This window comes from Sceloporus occidentalis, unplaced genomic scaffold (assembly GCF_023333645.1).
Source record: "Sceloporus occidentalis isolate IW3139 unplaced genomic scaffold, rSceOcc1.0.p SCAF_2, whole genome shotgun sequence".
In the NCBI taxonomy this organism is placed as follows: Eukaryota; Metazoa; Chordata; class Lepidosauria; order Squamata; family Phrynosomatidae; genus Sceloporus; species Sceloporus occidentalis.
The window spans coordinates 49,734,011-49,749,364 of NW_028316982.1; the positions used below are offsets into that span (position 1 = coordinate 49,734,011).

The following is a 15,354-nucleotide window of genomic DNA, read 5'->3' on the forward strand; positions in this document are numbered from 1 at the left end:
ATCCTTACAGTAATGCTATAACGAAGATTTTCTTGGTTCATGTTAAGTTGCCTCATTTTTGACGTGCTGAAATGTAAACAAAATGTTACATGAAATTTGGCATATATAATGTTAATCTGATGAATGATATGATCATCTTCTTCATGGCCTCTGTGATTCACAACTATGGGATCATCTGCCCTTGTGCAGTCCATCTTTGGGAACTTAAAAAACTAAGCAGCCTTCTGTTCTCTTCCTGCCCACCTGCAGCCTTATGGCATTGAAGGCTTTCTTTAAAAGTGCAGTAAAGAAAATTCCCCAGGCTGACTGCCATTCTAGATGGCTACTGTCTTAGGGAGGCCTGTATGATAGATAAGTGTGTACACTTATCTGGACTTTCTCTCAACAAGCCCATTGCAACTAGGTTTTTCAGATTCAAAGCCCATCTTTAGGGGTCAGTTATTAAGGCCTTTGTATCCACTGCACAAAATAAGCTTCTTTACATGTCTTCAAGTACCATCTGTTCTATACTGTCCAGATGAAACATGGTACCACACACTTAGCATAAATACAGGGTGATTCTGTGTCAGATGCTTCAAGATGCTCTGCTGTTGCCCAACCCGATGTCCATCTTCAGTCAGATACGGAAACCTGCCTAGGTGCTTCATCCTCCACAACATCCCCCCACCCCCGACACCAGGTAAATTGTCTTATTAAAAATAATAATAATTGTAAGCCGCTCTGAGAGCCTTTAGGGCTGAAGGGCGGGGTATAAATACTGTAAATAAATAAATAAATAAATAAACAGATCCTTCAAGGAAAGCTAAGACGTGAAAGAAGACCAAAGATACTTGCTTGGTGCTGAGAAGAAGCAGAAGTCTATTGGTAAGAACTCAATTGCTCTATACACTGAAGATGACCAATTCATCTGTTGCTATCCTACCACAATACTTTGGTCCTCACCTTCCATCATGCATGGCTCCAGAATTTGTAAATCCACAGAGGTCTCTGGAATCTATTCTGGAGTACCTTGAAGAAGACCTTCTATCTAAAAATGAAACTACTGATGCCAGTGCCTGGGTGCATACTCAGGAAGGAAGGTGATTGAACAGCCATCAACTCTCCCATGTGTATCGTCAGACCTTGAAACTCTGCAGCACCATAGCCTTGGATTGATCGCTCTCCAGTCAGTCAAATATCCTCTGCAGCCATTACCCGAGGAGGTGGCAACCGACAGGCTATGCCATCAGCAACCATATCTTTTATGCTAGGGACAGACATCCTTGATAAGACCCACACACAACATATCATGGAGAATACTAGCCAGATCCTCCCTCTAACTGGGACTGATACCATGATTAGTACCAGTACCAACAAGAATTTGTACTGCAAAGATATGATGAGGATTTTTCCTATTTCAGGTGCAGATGATTCAGGGACTTGTGGGACTCATCACAGTCATTACAAAAGTAACATATTTTGCCAGGCTATGGATGCACCCTCTTCCATTTCTGATTTGTGTCAGTATTTCAGTCACAGATGGACAAAAAACCTTCAAGATCCCCCATCTTCAAGCCAAAACCTGTCAATCCCTCATTTAGTGGACAAACCGAAGGAATCTCCTTTGAGGAGTTCCCTTGCTTCTCAGATCTCTGACTCGGATTGTCGCCACTGACACATCATTGGACAGAGGGGGGCCCACCTGAGATCATACTCTGTGAAGGAAGCCTTGTCTACCTTTGATAAAAAATGTCATATCAACATCTTGGAACTCTTTGCCATACCAAAAGCATTTGAGGTCCTTCTGTACATGTTCCTGGAATAGACAACACCATGGCTAACAACCTCAGCAGGTCATCCACTCAGGGTCACAAGTAGATGCTCCTCCTTTACATTCTACAGGGGGTCTTCACTGCCTGGAGCCATCCATCTGTTGGTAGCTTTGCCTTTTTCACCAATCCCTCCCACCCATCCCATGCTATTCTTTCAAGAAATCTGAACCTATCGCTTATGGGGGACTTTCAAAATTACTCCAGGGGCTGGGGTAATAGTCTGCATACTGATCCAGACAACACAGCTATGTCTTTGAATTTTACTGTACACCGTATCCAATGGGACCACCGATAACATTTTTATCTGTTTCTTTATTTGACAGTGATATCTGACAGACTTTGGAGTTCTATCAAATTAAAAATTGGGTACAGTTTTTTTAAAAAAGTATAAACATGATATGCAATACAGAATGGTGTAACACAGACACACAAACACATGCAAGCAAGGTGCTACTCAAACCATATTGCTTGCATATAACAGCTAAAAGTTAATATCAGCATCCCTTGCTGCTGTTCTGAGCTTTCAGAAAAACAGATATTTTTTTTAAATCATTTTAAAAATAGTGCTTTAAAAGTTCATTATTTCTAACTATTTGTTAAATTGGAAATAAAACATAATCAAAATAACAGTGAAATTAAAAGTGTTGTGTACTCCTTGTTTAATACAAGGTATGCTTTCTTGTGGACATAATTAAGTCCTTTGTTTAAATAGAAGCTAGTGGATAAATGAACCTGGGGGAGGGCATTTTTAAAAAAAGAATTAAGCAGTTATAGCTTCCCACCCATTTCCTCTAAAAGAGCATCCTTCTTGGCTCTGCTTATTCTGTCATTGCCAAACATTACTTCTCTATCATAGAATGCATGAATCTCTAGGAATACATATGAAGTGGTTGTATCCTGCTCACCTGTGTTCTTTTACAATATGTGCTTTTACAATATTTTCCAGCTATCCAAGTTAAAAATACATAATGGTCAGTTGACTCTTGTGGTATTCTCAGGGTATCTGCCATCTGTTTGATCCTCATTATTGATAGAATATTACAGCAATATTCAAATACTTGGTTACCATGTAAGAACAAAACTCATTTTAAAAACAACAGCATTTTATCTATTAAAATCTATTGCAGGAATATATTTCTTCTTGTGAAAAGTCTCTAAATGGCAATTCACTGGGAGTAGGATGGCTAAGCAGATTTATCTGTTTAGCAGATAATGAAATTAGACCAGATTGTTTTCAGGCCAGTCTGCGAGGATTAGTCAACTGAAAACATCTGAAGATAATTACTCTGAAACTGCTTTATGCTTGTAAACATTTGTTTGCATAGTGTGGACCAGTTGGAATAATTCCTGGTTTTCTCCCCACTTAAGAAAGACAGTATCTTTTGGGGTTTTTTTCCTCCATTTTATTTAATTAAAACACGAATAACAAATAATGACACATAATAACAAACTAACAAGCATTTTACAAATAGACATTACGTACATATACCTATACATATTATACAGATTATCAGTAATTCTCTAAAGCTAAACACTTCCATGACTTCCAGGAAGCCAATTGGTATCCCTCTTTTTTAGTTTATAGCAAATACTACAAGAAAAAAGAAAAAACTGTATTAGTACATATATCCTTTACAATATCCATATGGGGAAAAGAAATAAGAGTAAAGGGTAAAATTCATATAAAATTATAAAAATATATTTTCCCTTCAGTTATATCCAGTCAATCGTTTAAGCCAGAGAAAAGAAAAAAGATCCTATATTTTAATCTCTTTATTGAATATTAATTATTATATATATGCTATATTTCATCTAACTCCCTAATTACACTGCTTTCATTCCATCATATATATTTAGACAATTCCATTCTTCCTTAACCATATCAACATTTTTATTTCCCAGGCTGGCGATAAGTATATCTAGATTTTTCTCCAAAATTGGGCATACAAAATTCTGGCCGTGGTGATCATATACAAAATTAAACGTGAGGCTTCCTTTGCCTTTTTGTTTTCCAAAATTCCAGTCATATTTAACAAAAACAGTCGAGGGTTAAGTGGGATATCTAATTGTAAAAAACTAATCATCAATAATCGTATAGATCTCCAATATTCCCTGGCTTTGATGCAGGACCACCATAAATGGAGATAATCACCTTCATGCTTATCACATTTCCAACATGTTTTCTTCACAGTTTTATATATCCTATAAAATTTAACATGAGTCATATGCCGTTGATACATCATCTTAATATAGTTCTCCTTAAAGTTTTGACATAAAGTAAATTTTCTAGTCACTCTCCATGATCTTTCCCATAATTCCAAGTCTATATTTTTTCCTAAATCTTGCGACCATTTCACCATGCAATTCTTTATTATTTCATCCTCAAGATCTCTACCTTTCAGAATCCTATAATATCTTGAAAGATGTCCTTTCTCTTTATTTTCTATAATCTTATCCAATTCATTAGATTCCATGGTAGTTCCAAAATTAACACAATCTGATTTAAATCTTTCCGCTATTTGAAAGTAACTAAACCAATCTATTATAATATTCTCAAATTCCAATTGTTCCCTTGTTTATAAGGAGATCATTCTATCATTTTCCCGGAAAACAATATCAGAATATCTAAGCCAGGTCCTATTACAGATTTTGGACCTTTGTTGAAATGCTTCTTGAGGAGACACCCATTTAGGCATTTGTCTATATAACAGAGGTTTTACGTTGTTCCCTATCAACAATAAAGATCTTATGAAGTGATGTTCAAAATCTCTGTTTTCTCTTACTTTGTTATACCAGAGGAAAGTGTGTAGACCAAATCTCAAATCATTACCTTCTAGAGATAGTAATCTTTCATCTTCTAACTTAAACCATTTTTCTAACCAACAGTATCTTTTGAAGATTCAAGAAAGGTTAATATAAACCACTTTCTTGTTTGGCAAGCATGTGTACTGAATTCTTTATATCACAAAAATAGGATAGAAACGTCAATAAATAGCTATGCAACTTAGAAGTGTGATATTTATGGCTACATATTGGGGCGACTCAGATGCAGTGGGAAACCATGAATACCCAGCTTGTGTACTCCCTTCTACCCTTTAGCAGGCCAGAGGGAGGAAGCGGGATCCTTTTGTTTCCACTTTTAAACTGATATTGGTGGGTATGAAAGGTGATGAAATCAAATACTTCACTCCTTGGTAAAAGAACAGTAAAAGGCAACAAGAAATCTATAGAAGTATTTGCTGTAGGTGCTAAGACAGGCCAAAAAAAAAAAAAAGTTAGACAAAGAGTGCAACTGATCCATAAAAGACTGCACTGATGAAGTGTTGCCAGATATTATTTAACACACTGCAACGTAACCTGATGCATGCAAACCACAAGAGTTCAGGTATGGTCTTTGTCATTCAGAAGACAGGCCGATGTCCATCAGTGTTAAGTATGGAGCAATGAGTTACACTCAGCCTTCGATATCCATGGATTTTGCATCCATGGATTCAACCCAGGACAGTTTGAATATATTCACACACACAAAAATTCCAAAAAGCAAACATTAATGTTTTATATAAGGCATGTCATTTTACTATGCCACTATCTATAATGCGACATGAGCATTCATGGATTTTGGTATCCAAATGGGGTCCTGGAAACAAACCTTAATAGATACAGAGGGCCCAATGTGAGAGGGTATTAGTGTGAGATAAGGTTTTTCTCTGCTGTTGTGACCATGGAAAATATTAAATGATGTTCAGATGTAATAAATCAAGGATGTGCTACTGTGTCAGTGTCGGAGGGATTTTAGGCACTGGTGGCAGCTTCATCAGTTAGCAGAAGAAGCACCAGGTGCAGAAAGTTTTCCTCCCTCTCTTCCAGCCATAATGAGCATTTCATCCCATGTTCCAGTTCCCCAAAGACTGCAGAACCCAAAGGAAACTTACTCTTTCATCCTTTATCTTCCATGGGTTGCTGAGTTGTGAGATTGTATGTTTGAGTTTCTTGTGCATATTTGTTCCTTGAATCCCACTTTGAGAATCATTTTAATGATGGGTAGACTATCAGTCCTCAAAATAAACAAATAGATTGCCTTGTGCTTTACCATTTGCATCATATTTATAAATAGGATTGTAAAGATTTTCTCCTTTTGTCTGGCACAGTGAATTTAAATTAGTGTATTATTCATTAGTGTTTTGTTGCCATGGTTGGGGCAGTATGTCAGGGTTTTCATCTAAAATTTCCTAATTCCTGTTAATAATTAATTAATTAATTGTTTCTTTATTTTTATTCTGATTACCATAGTGGCCAAACTCCTGCTGAATCAGATTTCCAAGTACTTGAAATAGCTCGGAAGTTAGAGATGTATGGCATGAGGTTTCACTTGGCTTCTGACCGTGAGGGGACAAAAATTAACTTGGCTGTTTCACATTTGGGTGTTCTGGTATTTCAGGTAGGAAAGAATTATTTAATATGATAACTTTTTGGTAGTTCCACCAACAATACTTTTGATTTATCTTAAAGGTATGAATAGTCACAAATCTGATTTAGGTCTAGCAACTGTATCTGTATGAATCGTCCAACTTCCTCCTTGCTACTGCAATCTCTATAGCCCAGGGATCTTTACAGCTAAGAGAGAGGCATCACTGGCAGATGGAGGCCTTAAAGGCTCTGGGGTATTATTGTATCTCCTCCTCCTCCTCCTCCTCCTGGCCCTTTCATATCTTCTTTCCCACCCTGAAAGGCTGAGAAGCAATGTTAAAGTACCTAATGAGGAGGGAAAACTCCAGCATACCTGTGGCCAGATTTCTTTGCCTTAAATGGCCAACAGTTGTAATCAAGCAGCTGCTGAGGCTGTTGTTGTTTATTACTCTGAAGAAGAAAGACTAGGAGTCAAAACAGTCGGCCCCTTTGTGGTGGCTTCCCAGTCGCTTGGGGGTGTGTCATTTAGATGACACACACCCCCAAGCCAGCAGGAAGCCACCGTGAAGCTGCCCACCCAACCACGTGGTGAGTAGTTTTGTAGTGCTCTGGCAGCATCATGTTTATATGCCACAAAGCTGGCTTTTTTGCCAGCTGAAATGCTTCTTTTTGGGCTAGCAAAAAGCTAGATTGGGGCCACAGCATGTGATTGCCATGGCCCCAATCTGGCGATCAGAAGGGCAGCATCAGGCCGCCCTTTCAGGGCTGTCTGTTTCAGCCCTTATAAAGGGATACTCATAACATTGGCAGTAATATCTTCATTTGCTGTCATTTTGTAGCCATCACTTTGTTTTTTTTCTTTGTAGACAAAAGTACAAGTATATTGATCTAGGATTTGACAAGATTCTTAATATGTGAGCTTGGACTAGCAAAGGCAAAAACAATGTTAAAAAATATTTTGGTTCTGATTCTTTCCCCCTGTAACCTGCTATGCATTGGTATTACAAGGAATGCCACTATTTACTGAACAATTTAACTGCCTTCTTTTATCATGAAATTAAACCTGCAATAGAATAGTCCCAATGCATACCATATATAATCAACTAGAAGTGGATCTCATGTATAAGTCAAGGGCATGCTTTGGGGCAAAATGATGGATTTTAATATGACTCGTGGAAAAGTTGAGGGTAAAACCTAGGGGCATGTAACAAAGGATGTAAAAGAGGAAACAAAGGAAAACAGTGCCAAAGAACTTACAAAATTCCTGCAGGCATAAATGTTTATGTTCATGCTAAATGCTAGATAGATGAGCGAATAGAGGGGATTAGTGCTTCCATGACAGATTGCACTCTGACCTTTCGCTGGGGGATAATTCCTTTTTTCTCTTTTTTTAAAATAAGAGTTAAAGTACAGTACTTACATTGACTTGTGGATAAGTCGACTCAGTTTTTTGAGTCAGTTTTTTGACTAAAATTTCTAGACTTATACATGAGTATATACAGTAGTTAGCTGCCACCATAGCTATATGTAGAGCTATAGTTTGTATAAGAGGTCTGAAACCTGTGGATGAGATACTGTAAGTTGTTCCGAATCCTCTTGGATGATTACAGCTAAGCTTTAACCATGGTTTGATTTATTAACAAAATATACAGAGTGTGGTACTATAGCCAATTCAAATAAACAAACTATATGCAGTGAACAGCATTTTCCACATAAGAAATAATATTTTTGCCCATGAAGGTTGGTGCACAGAAAATGTTGTTTTCTACACAAAACAATCATGTGTGGATTTTGCCTAGACTTTGAAGTCCTGAACTGCAGAAATTCTCATCAGTCCAGGATTCTTCTTACTGAGGTTTATTGTTATTTGAGAAATGGTCAAACCAGTAACTTCTAAGCATTTTTGATAATTTAACTTTTAAGTTATGCACTCCTTGAATACATTGTAAAGTTTTTGAAATACCGTATTGTTTTAATTATGAAGAACTAATCTTTATTTAAAGCATAGAATCTAGTTAGAAGATAGATTGGATAGTGGATAATATAGGCCTATACATGCTTTTATTCTGTTCAAACCATGCATATTAGGTACATTTCTTCCATTGTTTTATATTACCTTTAATATAGGGTAATACAAAAATCAATACTTTTAACTGGTCCAAAATCCGAAAAATAAGCTTCAAGAGAAAACGATTCCTGATTAAGCTTCACCCAGAGGTTCATGTAAGTAAAATACCATTATGTTTCTTCCACAGTTTTTAACTATGAGTGTAAACACATAGTTTTATTTGCGCAAGATATTCCTAGGTCTTGCAATTTTTTATATTAATTAAGAATGAATTCATAAGTTCGTAACCTAACCCATTTACAGGTACTGTGGTATATTATAAAGTTTGTAGAACATTAGATTATTGTAGACACAGCCAATATTAGAGAGGAATGTTTAGAATGAAAAAAAAACACCAGTGTTCTGTAGAACCAGTTCAGTTAAAGGGAAAGGAAGTCACATGGATTTTAGAACTTTCAGCTAAGGATGTGAATTCCTATTTGTCTCATTCTCACATGCTGAAAACAAACTGATTTTTCCCCTCCTCACATGCAGTCATAAAGTGCATTTTGCATTTGACAAAATGAGTTTTAGACAAATTGTGTAACTGTGCAACTAAACTAAAGTCCAAGTCTTCTTGCTTGGTCTTTAAAAAAACAAGTATTTATAGGCCCCATACAGACAGTCCAAAATAAAGCTGCTTCAGGTCACTTTGGAGGTATGCTGTTTAAGTGATGCATGCGCCCCAAGAGTCCAGAAGCCACGCTCCAGTCCTAAGGACTGGAGCATGGCTTTGGCATGGCTTCCGGACTCTTAGGACACATGCTTCATTTAAAAAGCATACCTTCAAAGTGCCACAAGCAGCTTTATTTTGACCTGTCTGTATGGGGCTAATAGTTTTATAAAGTATTTCTATATTGCCTCCCAACCCATAAGATCTCCTAAGGCAATGAACAAATAAAAACCAATTAAAACAATACTAAAAACCATTTAAAAAACAAATTGAAATACTCTTAAAATTCTTAAAAGGAGTCTAAAAACAATCCTAGAATCCAGCTTTGATACGGTCAAAACAGCAGTTTCACACACTGAATGCCATGTGGAACAGCACTATTTTGGCTGCACACTGGAAGCTTAAAAATGATGGAGCCAACCCACCTTCTTGGTCTCTGTGACTCACACAGATGGGGTTATCTGCGCCTATGTAGTGCACCATTTAGAACCTTCTAGAGCTATGATGTAAAGTTTTTGGTGATAGCTTCACCCCCCTCCACACAGCTATCCAGCATGCCTCCTACTTAAACTCGCAGATCCTTTTTGTTCTCCACAGTAGCAGCATTGAAGGTACTGTGTGCTATTTTCAGTTAGTTTTCTGATTTCTTGGATGGTTTTTTGGCTTCTCTCATATGGATATTGATTTGGCTTTGTTCTGGACTTTCAGCTTGAGCAAGCCCTATCAGCCACTGACAAATTCTCAGATGGGCTGTGGGTCTTTACCCCCTCAGTCTTCAGTGGCCCTGATTGCTTCTGGTTTTTCAGTCCATGTGGCACAAAGGAAGTTCCCCCAAGATTCTTAAGACCCAATTGGAGAAATCATGGGATGTTTCTGAGTGGCCCACTTCCATCTCTGCTGTTCATGTGAAGTGGTATAGGTTCGTTAGCAAGACAAATCTACCATGGGGCTTTCTTGGCAAGATTTTTTCAAAGGGTTTTTGCCACTGCCTTCTTCTGAAGCTGAGAGAGTGTGACTTACTCAAGGTCACCCAGTGGTTTCAGTGGTTGAGCAGGAATTTGAGTCCTGCCCTCCCCAAGTCTTAGACCAACACTCAAACCACTACATCTCGCTGCCTCTCAGTGGCTATTATTTTTCACTTAATCCTTTTGCCTCAGGTCTAGCAATTAGCGGACACAAATGCCTATATACTCTTTCCTGTTTTGTTTACATATAATCTTTACACAGATGTAATTTTCAGTATTACCAGTGCATAAGATCTGTTGTAGTACATATATATTACATAAATATAAATAAATATATCCTATGTTTATCCTTATAAATATATCCTGGATAATGAATTCCATATTTAAAATTACTTTTCATTCCCCTGTCTTTCACCATTTAGCTTCAGTGCACGGTGCTGGGTTCTAGTACCCTTAAGATAGGGAGAAAGCTCTCCTTATATACTTTCTGTGCAGTATCCATAATTTTACACAAGTTTGTCATATCTTTTCTAACTTGCTTTTTTCAAATATAAACAGACTAAGTCATTGTAACTGTTAGCTCTAGTTCCTTGCTTAATTTTTTCATCCTTTTTGGCACCTTTTTTATCCAAAAGTCTAGTAAGAATAATCTCAAATCAGCCAAATATGCAAGCTTTTATAAATAGGAAGAGTGTTACTGTGTTCCTGGAGCTTTCCTAAAATTAGTGCACCACAAGTAAGTATGGATGAACTGGTGGACTAATAAGAATGGCTGTGGGCAAATAACTTTTGTGGGCTCATTTGTTTCACTCTTGCTGTTGATCGACTCACATAATAGTCAATAACTTTCTCCTTTTAAAGTGTATCTTAATCTTTTATTCAGTTCAAAGACACAGCCATGTTAGTCTGAAAAGTCAGCGTGCAAAGGGATCTTATAGCACCCTTCATACTAACTGAAGAAAAGAAGCTGGTAGAATGAGCTTTCATAGACTTTAGTCTACTTCCTCAGATGCATGGGGTCTTTCTTTCAGTTAGTTTCAAAGTTGCTGCAAGGCTGCTTTGCATACTAATTTTTTGTTCAGTTATACTTTTGACATGTACTAGCCTAGATTACCTATTCTGTTTTATCTAACCTGTGATAGAAAGAAATGAGGAAGAGTTGCTCAGTATCTCTAACAGTTTTATCCTCTTGCTAGTGATTTACTGTATGTTCTAAAGCAAATTCTTAAACCTTGTGTTGAACTCTGACAGTCTGTCTGTCTGTATGTGAGCGATGGTAGCATGCTTGAGCTTCATTGTGTTTCAATTCTAGGGCCCGTATCAGGATACTCTGGAATTTCTTTTAGGAAGTAGAGATGAATGCAAGAACTTCTGGAAAATATGTGTTGAGTATCACACTTTCTTCAGGTTATTTGATCAGCCAAAACCAAAGTCAAAAGCAGTCTTCTTCAGCAGAGGATCGTCTTTCAGATACAGGTGTGATATAATTATATTCAGATTGCTCCAAGAAAAAGAACTAAAGACAAATTATTCACATAATTCCTTTAAATTAAAGATCTAGGATTTTATTCTTGGAGTACAAAATATCTTTGCTATGAGCCTAGAGTTATATGTATTTCTCATGAAGACATTTTGGTAACAATTCTACATTTTCTTTTTTTGGCTTTACAGTGGGCGTACACAGAAACAATTAGTGGATTATGTTAAAGAGAGTGGGTTGAAAAAAATTCCATATGAAAGGTAACAAGCTATTTTTTGAATGAAGAACTTTTATTGTTCCTTTATAGGTCATCCTGTGCTTTTAAAACTATTCTGTAATAATGAATTTTTGTTTGTCTAATTCATTGCTGTGCAGAGCAAACTACCCCACTCCACCCCAAGGTTTAATCTGTTAAACTCTTTCTGGTTTATTTTAGCTTCAGTTTGATTCTTGATTCTTGACACTGGGAATTATCTTGGACTGCAAGGAGCAATAGTTTGCTATCAAAACATTTTATGCAGGTTATTTAGCCCAAAAGACAAGAGAACAAAAGGATTGTTTTAAACTCCACTTTTATTGCAATTATAATGACAGTTGCAGGCATCTGATACTGGTCTCATTTCTCCTGTATTTGAAACAGGGAGCACAAAAAGCAACCCTTGAATCATCTCATACATTTGAGGCAACAGTATTAGAAAGACTATCTTTTCTCATATAACCTGCCTATAATTGACCATTTTAGAGCAGGACTGGGTTACTGTGGTGGGTCCAGGAAGAAATTTTCTCTCCTTGACATCTTCCAGAGACCACATGGGACTCCCAAAAATGGTACAAAAGGACAAAAATGGAAGTCAACTTCACTTTTGAAAAAAGGGCGTATCTGATGTTTAAACAGTGCAGAGAGAGCCTGCAGCCAATTTGAAGGGTGGATTCTGTCTCCTGGAGGGTCGTAGGAAGAAAATCCACCCTATTGGCAGTTCAGGGAGCTGGAGGAGCCAAAGGCTACAAAAACAGCTTTTGGGGCCCATTTGCAGCTCCATAGCCACACTTTGCCCACTCCTACTTAAAAGGCTCTTTTTAGTGGGTAAGCACATAGAGACATTTCTGCAGTAACAACCCTGTTATGAAACTCTCTTCCTAAAGAGGTCAAATTGTACCCAGGTTTGTGTTGTTTTAGACAAGTTGTAAACACATTTGTTTACGATTTCAGTTTTACTCCAATTCTTGGATGTTTTAATTATTGTTTACCATATATACTCAACTATAAGTCAGCCTCATGTATAAATCAAGGCCAGGTTTTGGGGCCAAAATTATGGGTTTTGAAATGACTTGTAGATAAGTTGAGAGTAAAACATAGGGTATATAACAAAGGATGCAAAGGATGAAGTAAAGGAAAACAGTGCCAGAAAACTTACAAAATTCGATTAGGCATAACTGTTTGTACTCATACTAAAGGCTTCATTTATAAGAGAATATAAAGGAGGTGTGAGTGCTTCCAAAATAAATGACACTCTTGCTTTTTACCAGGGAATTGTTCCTTTTTCAATAAGAATTAAAGGTACAGTACAGTATTTACACTGACCTGTGGATAAGATGACTCAGGTTTTTCTAGACTTATACACGAATATATACAGTACTCTGTTTTTAATTTCATTGTTCATGCATTTGAGTTGTTTATCATGTTCAGTTTTTTGGCAGCAAAGCAACTTGTAGATATTTTTTATAAATAAATTTATTTTACATGTAAAAAGTGTAGCCATTATGGTGTAGTTGTTGATTGTTGGATTGTTGCAGTTCTGGAGGCCAGGGCTCAAATCCCCATTTGGGCATGGAAACCAACTGGGTGACCTTGGGCAAGTAATACTCTCTCAACCTTAGAGGAAGATGGTGATAAACCATAAAACAAATCCTGCCAAGAAAACTATGTGATAGGTTTGCCTTAGGGTTACTACAGAATGGAAATGATTTAAAGGCACACATCAACAACAACAATGTAGCCAGTATCTGTATGAATATATATGTATAGATTGAAAACATTACTATTTTTAGTTACAGTTAGGATATGAAATCAAGATTTGCTTCTAATTGAGGGAATCGTTGATGACAAACTTCTAAGAAGCATTTACTTTTGTCATTAATTTTTATACCACTTATTAATTTGAACTTGCAACAGCTGGTAAAGTACATGAGGCTGAGTGATAACATCTTGCAAAAAGGTCCCCTTTTAATTTTCCCCCCTTGGAAAATAGGTTAACAGATTAAATATTTAGATTATTTCTTATCCTCTTACATAATATTTTTTTGTTTTCAGGAGGCACAGCAAAACCAGAATGTCTGCTCACACCTTGAATGCTGATGCAGCTAAACAAGTTAGTCTTGAAATGAAAATGTCTTAAGTATCATGATCAGAAAGATAAGAAAAAGTGAAATTATTTGGATATACCTTTTTACATTTTTAATAATGTATTATTTTTAAATTAATATTTTCAATTTGGCTAATGATGTTACTGAAATTACTCACAGTTGTATACTTTGTGCACCATTATAAAGGAAGCTTGCATTGGTAGCATGACCAACGGAATGTTCTAACCCCTTCCCTCCCTTTTTTTCAGTGCCAGACCTCCATGCCATTATCACAAACTTATGAAACTCTCTGTACCTTCAGAATTTTATAATTTTAGAAATACAAACTTTTAACAAAATTCCTCATTTTGACACATGGAGTTATATCATTGTTTGTATTCAGGTCAAGATTTAATCTTAAACATTTCATGATATCTCTTATTAGTAAAAAATTTAATTTATTATGGGCATGACATATCAGTATATATAAAATAATGCTTTTCTCTGCTATGATAGGCTTTTCTGTAAACAAGCTTTTCAAGAGCAAATACAGTCTACATGATTACAGTGTTACAATGAGCCCAGCCATATATTGAATAAACTTGTTAGTTCCTGAGTATAGAATTTTAAACTATTTTAGGTCTCATGTAGGTCTTAGCAGGAAGGTTTTCCATGAAGCCTTGACCTTCATAACCTGAAATGGCTGTTTGCTGTTAGCAGTGGCTCTTGCAACAGGAGGGCATAGGACAGCCACCCTACCCAACTCCCATGCCAGCTGTCCCCATTTGTCTACAATGGTAGCATGTTTGTGGGTGACTTCGCTAGCTCTAGTATGAAAGGGTCATTTGCCTCCATATCATCTGATAAACATAATCATCTCCCAATAATATCCTCTACCTCTACATAAAGCTCAACCAGAGATGCTTCCAAATAAAGGAATGTATAAAGAAAAACAGATCAAACGTTAAAAGTACTCAGAAGCAAATGGCTAAGCTGTCCAAACTGCTTGGGTGTCTTGATGTTAATACTGTATTATTAAATGGTTTCAGTAAGGAATGTAGGTGTCTCTCAATAGCATGATGATCCTTTCATTTTGTGTTTGAATTGTATTTATATTTTGACACATTAGCAAATGCAAGTCATCTATGGAGTCCACATAGCACAAGGCCACTACTGGAATCTGTGTTTGGTTACTTTTCCCTCATGTTGATACTCATTCACCACTGTGTCTCTTTTGCTGTGTGCATATTTACACAATACCAATACATTTTACAATATACAAAAACATTTTTTGTCCCACAAAGATTTGAAAAAGTAGGTATTTCTTAAGAAACACCATGCCCTAATAAAGCAGTTATTAAATGTAAAGTTGAAGGCTTTAATGGCGGGCAAGTTACTAAATGGTTTTAAAAGGGGTGGGAATATTGTAGCCTCCCAGATGTTCCTGAAATTCTTCACCATTGCCTATGCTGACTCAGACTGGTAGGAGTTGCAGTTCATTATTTATGCTAATTTTTTTAAAGAAAAAAGACTTTTATTTCTTAACTCAAACATCAGATTAACAGTGG

The 15,354-nt window shown here is 36.7% G+C and overlaps 1 protein-coding gene across 5 annotated transcripts in view; it reads left to right on the forward strand.

The window, feature by feature from the left end:
• Positions 1–15,354, forward strand: part of FARP2 (FERM, ARH/RhoGEF and pleckstrin domain protein 2) — a 97,057-nt gene that overhangs the window by 37,655 nt on the left and 44,048 nt on the right. For all 5 annotated transcript variants that reach the window (XM_089509321.1, XM_089509317.1, XM_089509319.1 and 2 more), the window contains exons 8-12: positions 6,102–6,249; positions 8,346–8,441; positions 11,276–11,439; positions 11,635–11,703; positions 13,755–13,812. In XM_089509321.1, the coding sequence (XP_089365447.1) occupies positions 6,102–6,249; positions 8,346–8,441; positions 11,276–11,439; positions 11,635–11,703; positions 13,755–13,812 (535 nt within the window). The remainder of the gene's footprint in view (positions 1–6,101; positions 6,250–8,345; positions 8,442–11,275; positions 11,440–11,634; positions 11,704–13,754; positions 13,813–15,354) is intronic.